Source organism: Mobula hypostoma, chromosome 11 (genome assembly GCF_963921235.1).
Source record: "Mobula hypostoma chromosome 11, sMobHyp1.1, whole genome shotgun sequence".
NCBI classification, from domain to species: Eukaryota; Metazoa; Chordata; class Chondrichthyes; order Myliobatiformes; family Myliobatidae; genus Mobula; species Mobula hypostoma.
In genome coordinates this window covers 56,870,644-56,889,486 of record NC_086107.1, presented here as the reverse complement: position 1 = coordinate 56,889,486, position 18,843 = coordinate 56,870,644, and the positions used below count along the sequence as shown (strand labels likewise).

The window sequence follows — 18,843 nt, the reverse complement described above, 5'->3', positions numbered from 1 at the left end:
TAGAGTCATACAGCATAGAGAGAAGATCCTGGCTCACCACACCATTTCAACCATTAAATGTCCATTTGCACTAATCACATTTCTCTCCTTGCATCTCCATCCAGGCTTTCTACCCACATTTCCTCATGCCAATTCTCCCACCAGTCATCCAGAACAGTGGCAACTTACTGTGACCATTTAACTACCAACCAGCTTATCTTCAACACGTTAGAGAAAACCAGAGCATCTGAAAAACCCCAGAGAATTCCAGACAGAACATTCAGACACAATGCAGACAGTACCTAAGGTCACGATCAAGCTAATCATTGAATTTCTTTGAAGCATTTCAGACAATATGTACTTAATGTAGGAACCAGCTTGACTTGCACAGTCAGAAATTAATTCTTACAAAGAATTTAACCAGTATGGTGGAAATGTGATGCATGTTTATCAGTGTGACCCCTCATTGCCTGTTGCTCAGTATCCTAAAAGTTATTAGACTTGTCTTATTTCCTTTGTTCAATGCAACAAAACATTTTTACTAAGTTCTTGAAATTGCATTTCACAAAATTCCAGTAAACAAATTTCAAATCTCCAGATGGCAGCATCTTCTCTAAAATTCTTTATTTTGTTTTATTTCAGATTTAGTTTGGCTGGATTTACAAAATTGAAAATTAATGAAGAGAAGAAAATTGATTCAAATAAATCCATCTTTACAATATATCATTATTCACAGATGGTCACATTGAAACAAGATCCAGGTTTATATGATTTCAAATTTACTTCCTGCACTGTTAAAGCTTTTTTCCATAATTATTTGAGGTTCTTTTTGCTATATTATCTTCTTCCTTGTTCTTATTTTGCAAGCTAAAAGGGAAATAGAAACATAGAAACGTAGAAAACCTACAGCACAATACAGGCCCTTCGGCCCACAAAGTTGTGCCAAACATGTCCTTACCTTAGAAATTACCAGGCTTACCCATAGCCCTCTATTTTTCTAAGCTCCATGTACCTATCCAAAAGTCTCTTAAAAGACCCTATCATATCCGCCTCCACCACCATTGCTGGCAGCCCATTCCACACACTCACCACTCTCGGCATAAAAAACTTACCCCTGACATCTCCTCTGTACTTACTCCCAAGCACCTTAAACTTGTGCCCTCTTGTGGCAGCCATTTCAGCCCTGGGAAAAAGCCTCTGACCATCTGAAATGTCTTATACACCTCTATCAGGTCACCTCTCATCCTCTGTCGCTCCAAGGAGAAAAGGCCAAGTTCACTCAACCTGTTTTCATAAGGTATGCTCTCCAATCCAGGCAACATCCTTGTAAATCTCTGCACCCTTTCCATAGTTTCCATCCTTCTAATAGTGAGGCAACCAGAATTGAGCACAGTACTCCAAGTGGGGTCTGACCAGGGTCCTATATAGCTGCAACATTACCTCTCGGCTCCTATATTCAGTTCCATGATTGATGAAGGCCAATACACCGTATGCCTTCTTAACCACAGAGTCAACCTGCGCAGCAGCTTTGAGTGCCCTATGGACCCGGACCCCAAGATCCCTCTGATCCTCCACACTGCCAACAGTCTTACCGTTAATACTATATTCTGCCATCATATTTGACCTACCAAAATGAACCACTTCACACTTAGCTGGGTTGAACTCCATCTGCCACTTCTCAGCCCAGGTTTGCATCCTATCAATGTCCCGGTATAACCTCTGACAGCCCTCCACACTATCCACAACACCTCCAACCTTTGTATCATCAGCAAACTTACTAACCCATCCCTCCACTTCCTCATCCAGGTCATTTACAAAAATCACAAAGAGTAAGGGTCCCAGAACAGATCCCTGAGGCACACCACTGGTCACCAACCTCCATGCAGAATATGATCCATCTATAACGACTCTTTGCCCTCTGTGGGCAAGCCAGTTCTGGATCCACAAAGCAATGTCCCCTTGGATCCCATGCCTCCTTACTTTCTCAATAAGCCTTGCACAGGGTACCTAACAAAATGCCTTGCTGAAATCCATATACACTACATCTATTGTTCTTCCTTCATCAATGTATTTAGTCACATCCTCAAAAAATTCAATCAGGCTCGTAAGGCACGACCTGCCCTTGACAAAGCCATGCTGACTATTCCTAATCATATTATACCTCTCCAAATGCTCATAAATCCTGCTTCTCAGGATCTTCTATCAACTTACCAACCACTGAAGTAAGACTCACTGGTCTATAAATTCCTGGGCTATCTCTACTCCTTTTTTTGAATAAGGGAACAACATCCGCAGCCCTCCAGTGGTCCGGAACCTCTCCCGTCCCCATTGACGATGCAAAGATCGTTGCCAGAGGCTCAGCAATCTCCTCCCTCGCCTTCCACAGTAGCCTGGGGTACATCTCGTCCGGTAGAATACTAGTATTCCCTCACTCTCACCGATAGTTGAGTGGGCAGTCAGCAGTTTTCACTCTAAAGACTCCACATTTGCTGCTTGGGGAGAACCTACTAGTAGTATCAACTGATTTATTTTTAATTTTCCTGTCACCACCCATCACTTTAGTTTCTTACATTGGAGATTGACTTTTGGGGTTGCATAATTTCAATGTTGATTTTACTGTTAAATAAACAAGTTCATTGGTGCAAGGAAATACTTAGTTACAGCTGCGTCACAGGCACATAGCATCAGATACTCAACATGCACAGGAAAAACAAATTTAACAAAATATACAAAATTACACAATCAGAACAAACAAAAAGACATTTATTGTAGTGCAATGCAGTTATAATGTTGCTTTACTGAGGTAATGATTAAAATTGTGCAGGTTGGGTCAAAGATACTGTACATTTTAATGACTCATTTGTTTGTACTAAATCAACTTAGTTGTTCCAAAGCAGAATCAGGTGTCATGAAATTTGTCAACTTAGCAGCAGCAGTTCAGTACAATACTTTATATATATATAAAAGAAAAAAAGTAAAAATAAATACATCTAGTAACACAGGTGGTTTCAGCCAGTTAATCTGGGTTAAATTTTAAACCATGATTCAAGGATCAGGTGTCCTCTGAAAAGTCCATTTCTAGTTGGTTCACCGATTTCTGGCAATTATTCATAGTTTAGGTTCATAAAAAAATTTGGGAGGAGAAAATTGAATGATTTAATTTATTTCCCTTACTATTTCTAATGAATGCGAATTCTGACAACCCAAGTTCTAAATTCTTGTCATAGTTGTTACAGGCAGTTGTATGTCCAGCAAAAATTATTTCCTCTGAATTTCATATATGAAACCATTAGGTCTCAGGACTCGTGTTGTGTATTGCAGGTGTCATTATTGGAGCTGTGGCTGGGAGTGTTCTGGGTGCATTTGTCATAATTGCACCCCTCCTACTGTTTTTATGGTGGAAAAAACGGTAAGCTGTGTCCTCAATGGTATGGTTGTTGGATTTGTGTCCAGTCATCCATAACCAATACTTTCAAACAGATAAGATAACTTGTAAGAGGCCATGCTCTGAATTCATGTCAGAAAAAAATGATGAATTTGCTATTTTGAGGATGTTGAATGCTCTAGAAAGAAGTTCCAACTAATTCAGAGCAGAAGAACCAGAGTCTATTGGTTCCTTTTTAAATTGTGATGGGAGGGGGATCCTTGGCCACCAAATCTCTCCTATCCATGTACTTATCAAGATGTCTTTAAGTGTTGCTAATATGGTCACTTCAACCACTATTTCTGGCAGCTCCTCTCAGGTATACACCACCTTTTATGTGAAGAAGCAGTGCCTGGTATCCCTTTTCAATCTCTCACCTCTGCCGCCTTGTTGTTTCACTCCCCCTTCCTGGCAAAAACACTATATACTTTCACCATCTATGCCCCTCTATCACATCACCCCTCAATATCCTACATCCCAAGGAAGGAAGGCTAATCCATGCAATCTCTCCTTGTAACTCAGGCCCCCAAGTCCAGGCAACATCCTAGAAAATCTTTTCCGCACTTTGCCTAGTTTAATGATACCTTTCCTATAACAGGGTGACCAAAATGTACACAATACTCCAAGTGAGGCATCACCAGCATCTTATATAACTACAGCGTATTTCCCATCTCCTATAGCCACACCCTGACTGTTAAATGCCAACATTCCAAGTGCCTTCTTCGCCATCTCATCTACCCATGATGCTACTTTCAGAGAGCTATGCAGCATGGTTCTTCTGTTGCATAACACACCCCTGGGCCCTGCTTTTGACTGTCAGAGTCTTACCCTGGTTGACCTCCCAAAATGCAATTCGTCTCACTTAACTAGTTTCAAAGTCATTTGCTGGTCCTCAGCCCACATATCTTGCTGATCAAGATTCCCCTGTAGTTTTTCATAACCTTCTACACTATGTATGAAGCCACCTACTGTAAACTTAGTAACCATGCCTGGGCATTCACATCCAAACTGCGGCACTCCATTGGATATAGGTTTCAATCTGAGAAGTAACCTTCGACTATCGCTCTCTGTTTCCTACCACTAAGTCAAATATGAATCTAATCTGTAATTCCACCCCCCCCAGTCTGGATCCCATGTGGTCTAACTTTCTGGTGTAGCCTGCCATGAGGTACCTTGTCAAAAGCCTTCCTGAAGTCCATAATGGGCTTATAAAGAACATATTTTGAGGATATATTATATGATACTCTGAAGCATTTACATATGCTAGTTCACATTAATTAATTCCCGCCATTGATCAACAACTTGTGGTTGGCCCAATCCACAACCGACATACCCATACCAACAGAATGCCAATAAACCTTGACTAACTGAGTTGCATTATTTACCAGTTTCCAGTTATTATCTATTTGCTTCTGTCTGTTCACACAGAACAATGTCGAAAAACGAGAATGTAACTCAACTTCCAGCCATGAATCTCAGGTAATGTTTTATTGGGTAATCCAAGCTAAGGGTTGAGGTTACTAATATAGAATATCTTTGTAAAACGAAAATGCCTGAGGATGTAATGTTTAACCTAAGTTTATTGCCCTTGAGATTGTAGCAGAAAGATAATGATAGAGTTTCCATTGTTTTGATTTCCTGCAAAAAGAATGATTTAGAATAGACATGAAGTGGTGATTATTCAAATTCAACAACAGTAAAGTGAAAGAAGCATGTCTGTTTTCTTCGGGGCAACAAGGGAGAAAGACTGAGAGAAGTAAAGTGTATTATTGGATTGATAATGCCAGGCTTAAGATTGAAGAATAGAAACATCTGCGTACTGGTTGATGAACAAGTGAGGATTTATGAAAGGTATAACTTATAAACCTCTTGATAACAGAAGGAAATTATATGAGTGCAGTCTTTGGATTGATATTTCAAAACCAAGTGAAAATTAAAGGCTCCCACTTTCGTATAAATTGATAAGATTAACTCAATCAAATCAAAACAGTGAATTTAATTTGAGCACCATCAAGAAAGTTTCTGGAGCAATATGATCCAGGGCAATATGAATGCAGTCCACTCTGGGTTTTGTAATGTTGTCACAGTTACCATAAGACAAATAAATTCAAAGTCAAGACTGGAAGCTAAAATTTATTAGGATCAATTCTGATATGAGTAAACTTGATGGCTAATGCAGACAATTATGTTAAACTTTTTAGAAATGTTTGCAAGTTAAACCCATAGGACAATCAACACACATAAAAGTTGCTGGTGAACGCAGCAAGCCAGGCAGCATCTCTAGGAAGAGGTGCAGTTGGCGTTTCAGGCCGAGACCCTTCGTCAGGACTAACTGAAGGAAGAGTGAGTAAGGGATTTAAAAGTGGGAGGGGGATGGGGAGATCCAAAATGATAGGAGAAGACAGGAGGGGGAGGGATGGAGCCAAGAGCTGGACAGGTGATTGACAAAGAGAATATGAGAGGATCATGGGACAGGAGGTCCGGGAAGAAAGACAAGGGGTGGGGGGGAACCCAGAGGATGGACAAGGGGTATATTCAGAGGGACAGAGGGAGAAAAAGGAGAGTGAGAGAAAGAATGTGTGTATAAAAGTAAGTAACAGATGGGGTACGAGGGGGAGGTGGGGCATTAGCGGAAGTTAGAGAAGTCGATGTTTCTAACTTCCGCTAATAAACATCGACTTCTCTAACTTCCGCTAATGAACATCGGCTTCTCTAACTTCCGCTAATGCCCCACCTCCCCCTCGTACCCCATCTGTTACTTACTTTTATACACATATTCTTTCTCTCACTCTCCTTTTTCTCCCTCTGTCCCTCTGAATATACCCCTTGCCCATCCTCTGGGTCCCCCCCACCTTGTCTTTCTCCCTGGGCCTCCTGTCCCATGATCCTCTCGTATTCCTTTTGCCAATCACCTGTCCAGCTCTTGACTCCATCCCTCCCCCTCCTGTCTTCTCCTATCATTTTGGATCTCCCCCTCCCCCTCCAACTTTCAAATCTCTTATTCACTCTTCCTTCAGTTAGTCCTGACGAAGGGTCTCAGCCTGAAACGTCGACTGTACCTCTTCCTAGAGATGCTGCCTGGCCTGCTGCGTTCACCAGCAACTTTGATGTGTGTTGCTTGAATTTCCAGCATCTGCAGAATTCCTGTTGTTTGCGTCCCATAGGACAATAATGGGATTTGTTTAAAACAGAATTAGTGCAGTATTAGAACAGTACATAACAAAAGAGACGTGGTCGATGAAAGAGATGAGTATTAGTATAAAAATAAACATAGTGCAAAATCATAAAGTGTAGATGCAGGGGGCTGCAAAGGGTTGAGGATAGAATGCCTAGTGTTTCAAAAACTGGGAGATCTCTGATGGTAAATGAAAGATTGTAGAAAGGACTCTACGCACGCAAGAACAGAGAACACTTCAGACCAAACTCCTCTCATCAGAATCAGGTTTATTATCACTGGCATGTGTTGCGAAGTTTGTTAACTTAGCAGCAGCAGTTCAATGCATCACCTAAAATGTTAACTCTGTTTCATGTTCCACAAATGCTGAGTTTTTCCAGTGTTTTCAATTCAAACATGTATTTTTGATTTCGATTTACAAGGATGTTAGGTGTGAAATTCTCACAAAAAAAGTAGCCAATGAAGGCTTATTAAATCATTTTGAATATGAGATTGATCGAATTTTATAAGAAAATATCATTTGTTATGGAATCTAGTCAGGAAATTGGATTTATGAAAGAAATCGGCCATAATTTCATTGAATGGAGAGAAAATGCTTGAGCAAGGCACCTGCTTGGGGATAAAATTAAAACTAGACGAAGACAACCCAACCACAGCCAATCCCAAAACAACCCAAGCTTGAGTACTAGTATTGCTACACTGAACATAAGCTGCAGAAAGCATGTGTGATAATACAAAGCAAGTAATTCTGGCCTGGATAAAGTATTTAGCTGGGCAGACACAATCTCACCCAGCCTAAAAGTTGAATCAGAATGCACACCAGACCAGAGCCAAACCCAATGCGTATAGTCAAGGGCCAGCCAGGTAGCCAGATTCTGCTTGAGGTGTTGATCAGCCCACACCTGTTTACTGCCAAGTAGCCAAAGATACTCTTGCTGTGACAGTGTGCCCATAGCTTAACTTTGACAACTCAGGGTCTGACACTCCAGAGAAAGTTGTCCCCAAGTTTGTCCACCATTGTGGCTATACCCACTCATGGGGAAGGCTTTGGGAGTAAACCCTGAGGAACGATCCAGAGCCTAAGGCAGTCCTATGTTGACTGGCAACACCTGTAACGCCGCGGGGTCAAATTGTATCAATCGTTGCCGCTCCTTTGAATTCATCAGCTGTGCGGAGGGAGGAAAGCTGCGTGGGCAACAGCTTGCTCTCCATATCACACTAGTTTACAACCTCACTCGCGTATCGACTGACAGTAACATAGACAGCCAGATGCAACGTCCATGGTCGACCCCCACCAACACAGGGTCTCCTCCTTTTTTAACATTTCCATTCAGGAAACATCCTGGTAAATTTCTCCTGCACTTCCAAAGTCTCCACATCCTCAATGCAATGACAACAAAGCTCAGGGCTATCAGGTAAAGAGTGGAGCAGTGCTCAAGTATTGTGGCAGCTTCTCAACCACAAATATCCTGCCACCAGACATTAAAGTAAAAGGAGCTTTAAATTATGTCTTGTATTAAAATGTATTCATGAACGATTAAATCTCTCTCTCTCTCTTCCTCACTCTCACTTTGACTCTCACTCTCTCTCTCAACAGGGCACTAAAGACGTACGTATGAATTTGGTTTTATACTTTGACAACTTTTCCATACTTTGCATTCAAGTTGCCTGCTATCATGTTATTAAATACACCTGAAACAAGGAGCCATTTGACAAAAATCTAGGGACCATAGATTTATTTTTGATGGGGGGCAGTAGTGGAGAGGAGGGAGAAAGTACAGTCTAGCTTATAATAACTCTTTAAAGTACATTGCCACATATAGAGTGAAGCACCTCACCAAAGCAAACATCAGGGACCATTGTCATAGGCAAACCCTGCATTATAATTGTTTAGACTGCTGAAATTTGCCATCACAGAATTCACAAATCAATACCCAAACTTTTGTTCAAAGTTCAAAGTAATTTTATTATCAAAGTGTGTGTGTGTGTGTGTGTGTGTGTGTGTGTGTGTGTGTGTGTGAGAGAGAGAGAGAGAGAGAGACCATATACAACCCTGAGATTAATTTTCTTGTGGGCATACTCAGTAAATCCAATTAACCATAATAGAATCAGTGAAAGACCACACGAATAGGGCAAACAACAAGTGTGCAAAAGACAACAAATCAACAAATAGTGCAAATACAAAATAAAAAGAAAAAAATAAATAATAATAATATCTGAAATATTATTCTGAATAATTTAAGATATAGAGTAAAATTAAAATATAGCATTTCACTTTCTTGGTTTTTTATAAGGAGAAAGGAGAAAAGTAAATAAATCAACACAAAATCTATTTTATTCAACTCGTGTTTCTCGATGTATACACTGATGAAACAGCTTCAAGTTACAGAATTCCATAATATAATCCATTTTCTAGTAATACAACCCACCCACTCCCACAATGTGGGAGTCACCCATATTGTGTACTCTCCTGGATCATGGATGTTTCTATAAAATTCTGTATTCATTATCCCACAGGAATTTTTGATGATAAAACACTTGTCTATGATAAGCAAATTAAAGTTGTTCTGGAAACCGCACAGCCCTGCATGCTGATGTGCATGTGAGAAACATAGATGTGACTGGTGGTAAAATGTAACTCTTTTATCAAAGACCAGAGTTTGGCAATGATTGTACTTTCTCTCAGCTGGCTCCAATGTAAATGGGAAGACCTACAGGAACCTGCATTAAACTGCTCTGAAAATATTTGCATCTGTCTGAAAAGAAAGCCATGCTTTACAGTTGATCTGTTAGTGTTGGGATCTTAACATTGCATCTAACCTATGCTACACCTGCCCTCAGGCCAAGCTTAACAAGTATTTTAACATTACCAACATTAGTTATCAGTCCTGAAGACTGATTCTTATACATTGTTATGTATTTTTACAGTGCCATCAGTGTGGACTACTTTGCAGGGTATTTCAGTAAGCAACACGCTGACTCTGATTGTGGATTTGCTGAAGAGTATGAGGTTCGAATATACATTCCTACGATTTGTTTCTGTTCATTGTGGCTTAGTGCACCTTGTCATCATCTACGTCCCTGCTTACTTTGAAACACCTGTATTTGCACAGTGTTATTGTCTAATTAGCTATTTTTACAAAATTTACCTCCCTCTCTATACCCACTTCCACAGCAGGTTCAGATATTTTTATCTATTGCTAAAGGAGGTTAATGTTAATTTGTCTGTGTTAATCTGAACAGCAACTTGACTATGTCTGCATTCTTTTTGGCACTGAGTTGCTGCTACGTGACTGGCCGATCAGATATTTGCATTAATGAGCAGGTAACATGGTAATCTGTCGAAATCCCCCAATTATTTATTCGATGATCAGATTAACAGCCATATTATCCATGCCTGGCACAATGATCTGAAGGGATCTGTGAAATGATGATCCAGAGTCAGTGCATATGTAATTTTGATAATTGATTCTTCTGCTTTTTAATTTTTCTCAGACATGGACAAATGAGCATATGGTTAATATATTGTAGAATTGGGTTCCGGCCCTCATCAACACTGCAGTACAACTGCTGAAAGTGTTAGCCTTAACACAGAATTAGAGTACATTCCAATTTAATACTGGTTCTCTGGAGGATCATGAGTGAAATAGTTTTAAGATCAAGTTCAAGTTTAATTATCATTCAAACATGCATGAATATAGCCAAACGTACCAACAGCACACAGTACACTATGCATAGCACAAATTACATATGTGGCACATATGGTTACAATTTCAGAAAATTGGTAACAAAGTCACAAAGAACTAAATATATAGCCCAAATTCCTAAGTGGCAAGACTGTAGAATTGATGGTAAATTGTTCTGGTCCAGCTTGTTCTTCCACCAAGCAAACACCAGAGGGAGGCACTGAGTGAACACCAAAGGGCAGCACCAGTGGGAAGGCCCAGTGCCCAACCCAAGTACGATTCCAGCACGCCCTGCAGAGGCTCTCCCATGATGCCTAAGCATCTCCTCTCCTCGTCAGCTGCCACAGGCAAGCCCACTGCTTGGGCCTAGTCCTTGCCACAACTGAGGCAATGCAGCTCCCCTGCCATCAGTCTCGCCAATGACCCTATGAATCAGGCTTGCACTATTTTACATTACCAACGTCCAACAGGATTGTGAGCACAAAAACATCCAAGACAATCACTTACAATTTTTTTTGGACCGCGCACTATCTCAGCACAACGGTACGTGACAAGTGCAGGTGAGAACATGACAACGGCACACAATCAGCCCACCTGGTAGCATAGATCTGCAGGTCTTGGTGTTCTTAGTATCCAGCAGTGACTTGCAATCATAAAAAAGACATAAAGATGAACAAATACACCTTTGATTGGACCCGGAGTGGCCACTGCATACAAATTTGCCATATCTTCCTGGAAGTAAAATGTAAGATCGTATAATAGACTGTTCAAAGTTCAAAATAAATATTTATCAAAATACATATATGTCACAATATACCACCCAGAGATTCATGGTCTTGTGGGCTTTCACAGTAAGTACAAAGAAGCACAACAGGTTCAATGAAAAACCACACACAACAGAGATGGACAAACAACCAAAGTACAAAAGATACGAAAATGTGCAAATACAAGAAAAGAAAAAGTAAATAAATAAATAAACTATAAGTATTAAGTATTTTTCCCACTCCTATTAAACTTGTGCACTCTTGTGTTAGACTGCTTTGCTCTGGAGTAAAAGGCTCTAACTGTCTATCCACATATTTTACAAGCCTCTTTCAGGTCACCCCTCATCATCCTATATTCCGGTGAGAATAGTCTCGGCCTATTCTATTTCTCCTTCTAACTACAGCCCTCCATTCCAGGCAATGTGCTGGCAACTCTTTTCTGCCACTCCCTCTATTGTAACCATATTCTTCCTGCAGTATGGTGAACAGAAATGTACATAATACTGTAAGTGCAGTCAAAGCAAATTTTTCCACTGTTGCGGAGTAACTACCCAATGCTTATTCACAATACCTCGGCCTGTGAAGATGAGCAAACCAAATACAGCTCTCACTATTTATCCACCTGTGTCACCACTTTCAGGGAGCTATGGACTTGGACCCCTATATCTCTCTCTACATCAACAGTCAAGTGCCATGCCAGTTACTCTATATGTCCTGTAAGAATTTGACTTTGCAAAGTGCATACCCTCACACTTTACTGCATTAAATTCCAGCTCTCAACATTCCATCTGATTTATGTACCAGTGCATCCTTGGACAACTTCTTCATCAACTATGAATCCACTAATTTCATGTTTCCTGCAGACAGACCACTAATCAAGCCACCTACATTATCATCCAAGTCATTTATATAAACGGCGTAGTCTCAGGATTATACTCCCAATGTAAACTACTTGTAGACTCCCAGTCAGAAAAATGCCCATCCACCCAATACCTCCTATCACCAAGCTGATTTTGATTCCAGTTTTTTCCAACCACCTTAAATCCTTTGTTCCTTAAATTAGTTTTGTTGTTTTAAACTAAATGTATAATGAATGTATATTTTAGCAATACTTTCATGTTTTATCTGATTGAGAAGGTAGGAAATGTTCACAAACATTTGTTCCCCAGTCATACTATCATCATTAACAGCCCATCATTCAGGGTCAAAGGGATTCTCTGAGTCTGCACTGAGGTATCCCTGGCAGGAAACAGCACCAGGGCATGCCGCAGCCCAGAACCATCCAGTCAGTAGTTTCAGAGCAAGTGAAATTCTGCCCCACTGTATCTTACAGATGAGAAATCAGTTTTCCTGATCATTGACACTCATGAGTATTTCCTTTCCAGGAACTCAAGGCAGTTGGAGTATTGCAGTCAGTACAAGTTGCCCAGCAACCTTTGAACAAACCTAAGAATCGTTACAGTAATGTTTTACCCTGTAAGTAATCTTGAATTTGTGCCTGGCAGTCTGTCTATCTGTCTCCATTCATCTCTTTGCTTAGCCCACCTCCTTGTTAAATGTCTAAATCAATCTCTTCTTTCCTTTCATCATATACTGTAAGTTCTATTTTCATTTAGCTTCTATATTTACCTTATTCTTGTATTTGTCTCTGTAAATAGGTTTATTAAGATGCAGACAAATTAATGGCAATGATACTTGAAGCCGTTACTAGTGCCAGTGCGGACTGTGGGAAACGCTGGGTTTTTTTCCTGTTTCCTGTACAGAGGGAAATTGGAGTATTTTTATTAACTTGCTTTTTGGTTTTATTTGGATGGGATGACAAAGCACAGAAGTTGTGACCTTGATGAAGGATCTAAGATCCCAGAGTTTTTGAGAGAATTGTAGGGCAAAAAGCAGACTGCATTCCTTGTTAACCACTTTGGTTTTATCTAGTCCTTTTCAATTGTGTTTTGTTTTCTCTAAGTAAAAACTGCTTTTTCAAAAATGCTTTTATTTTGACTTTTTAACTAGTGGCTTAGTTTTACTCGTTTAAATATCTGATTTTCAGAGCCATTTAAAACCTATTAGATGACTGCCACCAATTTACTTTTATGCTAGAGGTTCTGCTTTCTCAGCATACTGTGGGAATCCTTGTCACTGCTCAGGCTAACCAGGAAATATCAGGTCAGGAAGATTATATGATGTTCAGTTACCCAAGACATTGATGAAATAACTTCTGCAGTGGTTTGTATAATATTTGTATGCAAAGATTGATGTCAAGTGCAATTGAAGCAGTTCAGAGAAGGTTTACTAGATTAGTACTTCAAATAGCCAGGTAATTTTATGAAGAAAGGTTGAACAGACTTTATCCCCCCTCCCCGTCCTCACCTTCCGACCTTCCCTTTTTTGATTGGAGAAAGGCTAACTTTGAGGAGATGCAAAAGGATTTAGAAGGAGTAGATCGGGACAATTTGTTTTATGGGAAGGATGTAACAGAGAAATGGAGGTCATCTAAAGGTGAAATTTTGAGGGTTCAGAATCTTTATGTTCCTGTTAGGTTGAAAGGAAAGGTTAAAAGTTTGAGAGAACCATAGTTTTCAAGGGATATTGGAAACTTGATTTGGAAAAAGAGAGGGATCTTCAATAAATATAGGCAGCTTGGAGTTAATAAGGTACTCGAGGAATATAAAGAATGTAAAAAGAATCTTATGAAAGAAATTAGAAAAGCTAAAAGAAGATACGAGGCTGCTTTGGCAAGTAAGGTGAAAATAACCCAAAGGGTTTCTACAGTTATGCTAGTGACAAAAGGATAGTGAGGGATAAAATTGCTCCCTTGGAGAATCAGAGTGGACGGCTATGTGTGGAGCCGAAAGAGATGGGGGAGATTTTGAACAATTTCTTTTCTTCGATATTCACTAAGGAGAAGGATATTGAATTGTGTAAGGTAAAGGAAACAAGAAGGGTAGTTATGGAAAGTATGACAATTAAAGAAGAGGAAGTACTGATGCTTTTAAGGAATATAAAAGTGGAAAAGTCTCCAGGTCCGGACAAGATATTCCCTAGGACTTTGAGGGAAGTTAGTGTAGAAATAGCAGGGGCTCTGACAGAAATATTTCAAATGTCATTAGAAACGGGAATGGTGCCGGAGGATTGGCGAATTGCTCATGTGGTTCCATTGTTTAAAAAGGCTTATAAGAGTAAACCTGGCAATTATCGGCCTGTGAGTTTGACGTCAGTAGTGGGTAAATTGATGGAAAGTATTCTTAGAGATGGTATATACAATTATCTGGATAGACAGGGTCTGATTAGGAACAGTCAACATGGATTTGTGCATGGAAGGTCATGTTTGACAAATCTTATTGAATTTTTTGATGAGGTTACTAAGAAAGTTGACAAGGGTAAAGTGGTGGATGTTGTCTATATGGACTTCAGTAAGGCCTTTGACAAGGTTCCACACGGAAGGTTAGTTAGGAAGGTTCAATCGTTAGGTATTAATATTGAAGTAGTAAAATGGATTCAGCAGTGGCTGGATGGGAGACGCCAGAGAGTAGTGGTGGATAACTGTGTGTCAGTTTGGAGGACCATGTGTAGCGGTGTGCCTCAGGGATCTGTACTGGGTCCAATGTTGTTTGTGTTGTTTGTCATATATATTAATGATCTGGATGATGGGGTGGTAAATTGGATTAGTAAGTATGCAGATGATACTAAGATAGGTGGCGTTGTGGATGATGAGGTAGGTTTTCAAAGCTTGTAGAGAGATTTAGGACAGTTAGAAGAGTGGGCTGAAAGATAGCAGATGGAGTTTAATGCTGAAAAATGTGAGGTGCTACATTTTGGTAGGACTAATCAAAATAGGGCATACATGGTAAATGATAGGGCATTGAAGAATGCTGTAGAACAGAGGGATCTAGGAATAATGGTGCATAGTTCCCTGAAGGTAGAATCTCATGTGGATAGGGCGGTGAAGAAAGCTTTTGGTATGCTGGCCTTTATTAATCAGAGCATTGAGTATAGGAGTTGGGATGTAATGTTGAAATTGTTAAGGACATTGGTAAGGCCAAATTTGGAGTATTGTGTACAGTTCTGGTCACCGAATTATAGGAAAGATGTCAGTAAAATTGAGAGAGTACAGAGGAGGTTTACTAAAATGTTACCTGGGTTGCATCTCCTAAGTTACAGAGAAAGGTTGAACAAGTTGGGTCTTTATTCTTTGGAACATAGAATGTTGAGGGGGGCTTGATAGAGGTGTTTGAAATTATGAGGGAGATAGATAGAGTTGACGTGGATAGGCTTTTTCCAATGAGAGTGGGGAAGATTCAAACAAGAGGACGTAAGTTGAGAGTTAAAGGACAAAAGTTTAGGGGTAACATGAAGGGGAACTTCCTTACTCAGAGAGTGGTAGCTGTGTGGAACAAGCTTCCAGCAGAAGTGGTTGAGGCAGGTTCGATGTTGTCGTTTAAAGTTAAATTGGATAGCTATATGGACAGGAAAGGAATGGAGGGTAATGGGCTGAGTGCAGGTCGTTGGGACTAGGTGAGAGTAAGAGTTTGGACTAGAAGGGCCGAGATGGCCTGCTTCCATGCTGTAATCGTTATATGGTTATATAGATGCTACCTGAACTGCTGAGTTCCTCCAGCACTTTGTGTCCTACTTTTTATCCAAGTTTAGAAGAGTGAAAGAGGCTGTGGAAAAGCATGATATTTATTTACTTATTTGTTTATTGAGATACAGTGTGGAATAGGTTCTTCCAGCCCCTCAAGCTACGCCGCCCAGCAATCCCCAATTTAATCCTATCCTAATCACAGGACAACTTACAATGACCAATCAGCCTACCAACCGGTAGGTCTTTGGACTGTGGGAGCAGACCAGAGCACCCGAGGGAAACTCCTGGGGTCTTGGGAAGAAGGTACAAACTTCTTACAGGCAGAGGCGGGAACTGAACCCAGATCGGCTGCACTGTAAAGTGTTGTGCTAACCTCTATGCTACCGTGCCACCCACTTGAGCGGTGGATGTGCGAACGATGTTTCCTTTTATAGGGGAATGGAAAACAAGGGGATACTATTTAAAAATAAGGTGGAATTTTTCTTTAAGGGTCATAGGTATGTGAAACTCTGAGAGCAGTGGAAGCAGAGTCTGAAATAAATAGATTATTGGTAAACAAGGTGATGATTCGTACAGTTTTAGCCATGCACAATGCCAAATGTCTAAGATTACTTAATCATGTATATCCAAATGTGTGTGCCCGTTGAAAGCTCTTGAGGATTTCTCACCTCCCGCAAGTAATTGTACATTTTATCATATGTAACAGATTTCTGTTTCTATTCATTTCTAGACGATAGCAGCCGAGTTAAGCTCTCTGTTACTTCAGACCCATCCAGTGATTACATCAACGCAAATTTCATGCCAGTGAGTGACATCAATTTATTCTCCAGAAAAGTGAATATACATGGTATTTCAAAAGGGCTGTGGTTAGGTGATAATTGACTGAAGATGTAGGTTAGGGAAAAATAATCTAACGGTGATTGCAAAAGCAGGAAACATGGTGAAGCAGTAATTCGTATTTGTAGAAAGAGTTCTATGGAAACGGTATGTGATTTAAACTCAAGGTGTTGCCATAATTTTCCAATGACAACAAATTAGTGCATATAATTTATACTCTGCAGGCCAGCAATAAACAATTTTTAGAGGCAAGAAATAATTGTGAAATCGGAAAATGAATTTCCAAATACTTATGTTAGGTGATGCTTTTTGGTGGGAAGTATGTGAAAGTCTCTTACTGTGAAGAAGAGTTTAAATGAGATAGGGGCACAACGGTTAAAGTTCAGAAACACAAATGATACAATAATCTAAATAGGACCTTCCAAGAATAAGTTTGAGCATTTTTCCAATTTCATGTTGATTAAAGGAGAAACTATGGAAAACCAAAAAGGGATATGATCATTGAACAGCGTAAAAACAAGTTAGAAGTGAAGTATATGTATTTTCCAGTTAAATGGAAGCACTCTGTAAGAAATACGAGGAATCCCACATATTATTTCTCCAGACTACCGTCTTGTTAGGTCACTTTAGATGATGAATTCTAGCACGGCTTGGGTAAAACATGTTGACCGTGATGCTCCTTCAGCAAGTCATACATGGTGGGGGAGATAACATCTGATTAGCCATTCAGCATCTGAGCTTTTTCTGTTATCCCTTGCATTTGTATTAGGTGTTTCTGAATAACGGCCTCTTTTATTTTGTTATTTCTTTTTAGGGATATAACTCCCAAAAAGAGTTTATTGCTGCTCAAGGGCCATTGATGAATACAGTGCAGGATTTCTGGCGAATGATTTGGGAACATCGAGTACCGGCTATTGTCATGCTTACCAAGTGTGTAGAGCAAGGGAGGGTATGTGAAGCATTTTCATTTTGACAGCTGTCTAAATTACTTCATGTTTTGTTCCAAGTTTAAAAGAGATTCCAGCACTTTAAAATGACTGCCAGCTGATTGTTAATATTCTGTAGCAACACATACACTCTTGATTTATCAGCCATAGGTATAATGAAACTAAATATTAAGGTGACACTTTAGATTCTGCATATAGACAGGAGTTCTGGCTATTATGGCCTTGTGATTTTACATTTGCCATAGCTTTAATCACCAAAAAATTCAACCATATTGCATTATTAGACATGCGATGTAGGTATGTATTGACCTCTGAAATTCACTCTATCAGCTTTAGCAGAAGAAAAAAATTCAAAGGCAGAGCTCAGTGTATGAACCTCACTGTATGGATCTATTTCTTTTAGAGCAATGACTCCAGCCCCCCGCCACCAACCTTAGCACTACATATTGATTAATACATAGATCAATACAGATCAATATGTAATGCTAAGAGGGTGGTCATTTCTCTAAAAGAAATAGATCCATACATTACAGTGAAGTTCATACACTGAGCTCTGCATTACACTTCCTTTCCCTTAAATTAATGCAACATAAAAGTGTACATGTACAAAACTTTCAATTTCCCTTTCATAAACCCATATTCCAAATAAACAGGTTTTCACAGTAACACTCCATAACTAACTTCACAGTTTAAAAGATTCAGTCTTTTGGGTGGTGCTCTGTTTCTTTCAGGGTAGCACCTCTGAACCTGTAGAGTGGCATTAGGTTTGGTAGGATTCTTGTAGAATGGCTTCCATCTTCACTTGCAAGTTATGTAAGCCATGCTTGTCAAAGACATATCCACAATATGAGATTTCATTCTTGAAAAACTTACAATTCTCCCTTTGCACGCAGACCATACTCACTCAGCCTAGTAAGCACTTTATCAAAGTTCTAGAAGTGTTCTTCATCTTTTTTCCTGTCACAATGATGTCATCAAGGTAACACTGTGTTTCTGGGACATCTTGGAGAACTTGATCCATTGCTCTTTGCCAAATTGCTGGAGCTGATGCAGTGCCAAAGATGAGATGATTATACTGGAACAGTCCCTTGTGAGTGTTGATTGTGAGAAATGTCCTGCTTGACTCCTCAATCTCCATTTGCAGATAAGCTTGTGACAGGTCAATCTTTGAAAACCTCTCTCTGCCTGCCAAAGGTGCAAAATGCCTTCTATTTGTGGCAGGGGACATTGCACCGTACGCAGCACCGGGTCAATTCTCACCTTAAAACCCCTACGTGTGTGAACGTCCCTGGCCTTCCATTTCTTGATCACCAGGACAATGGGTACGGCCCAGTCGCTCCGCTCAACCTTGAAGAGAATTCCAGATGCCTCCAAGCTCTGCAGTTCAGCATCTACTTTAGGGTGTAATGCGTAAGGCACTGGACATGCTTTATGGAATCTTGGTGTTGC

At 40.0% G+C, this 18,843-nt stretch overlaps 1 protein-coding gene across 7 annotated transcripts in view; it reads left to right on the top strand.

Annotated features, from left to right (window-relative positions):
- The window catches only part of LOC134353772 (receptor-type tyrosine-protein phosphatase eta-like), a 299,381-nt gene that overhangs the window by 257,750 nt on the left and 22,788 nt on the right, over positions 1 to 18,843 (top strand). For all 7 annotated transcript variants that reach the window (XR_010019675.1, XM_063062133.1, XM_063062132.1 and 4 more), the window contains 7 exons: positions 622 to 740; positions 3,301 to 3,388; positions 4,832 to 4,882; positions 9,507 to 9,588; positions 12,414 to 12,504; positions 16,341 to 16,414; positions 17,262 to 17,396. Coding sequence is in view for 6 of the 7 variants with exons in the window: in XM_063062133.1 (XP_062918203.1) it covers positions 622 to 740; positions 3,301 to 3,388; positions 4,832 to 4,882; positions 9,507 to 9,588; positions 12,414 to 12,504; positions 16,341 to 16,414; positions 17,262 to 17,396 (640 nt within the window). In the remaining variant the exon portion in view is untranslated. The remainder of the gene's footprint in view (positions 1 to 621; positions 741 to 3,300; positions 3,389 to 4,831; positions 4,883 to 9,506; positions 9,589 to 12,413; positions 12,505 to 16,340; positions 16,415 to 17,261; positions 17,397 to 18,843) is intronic.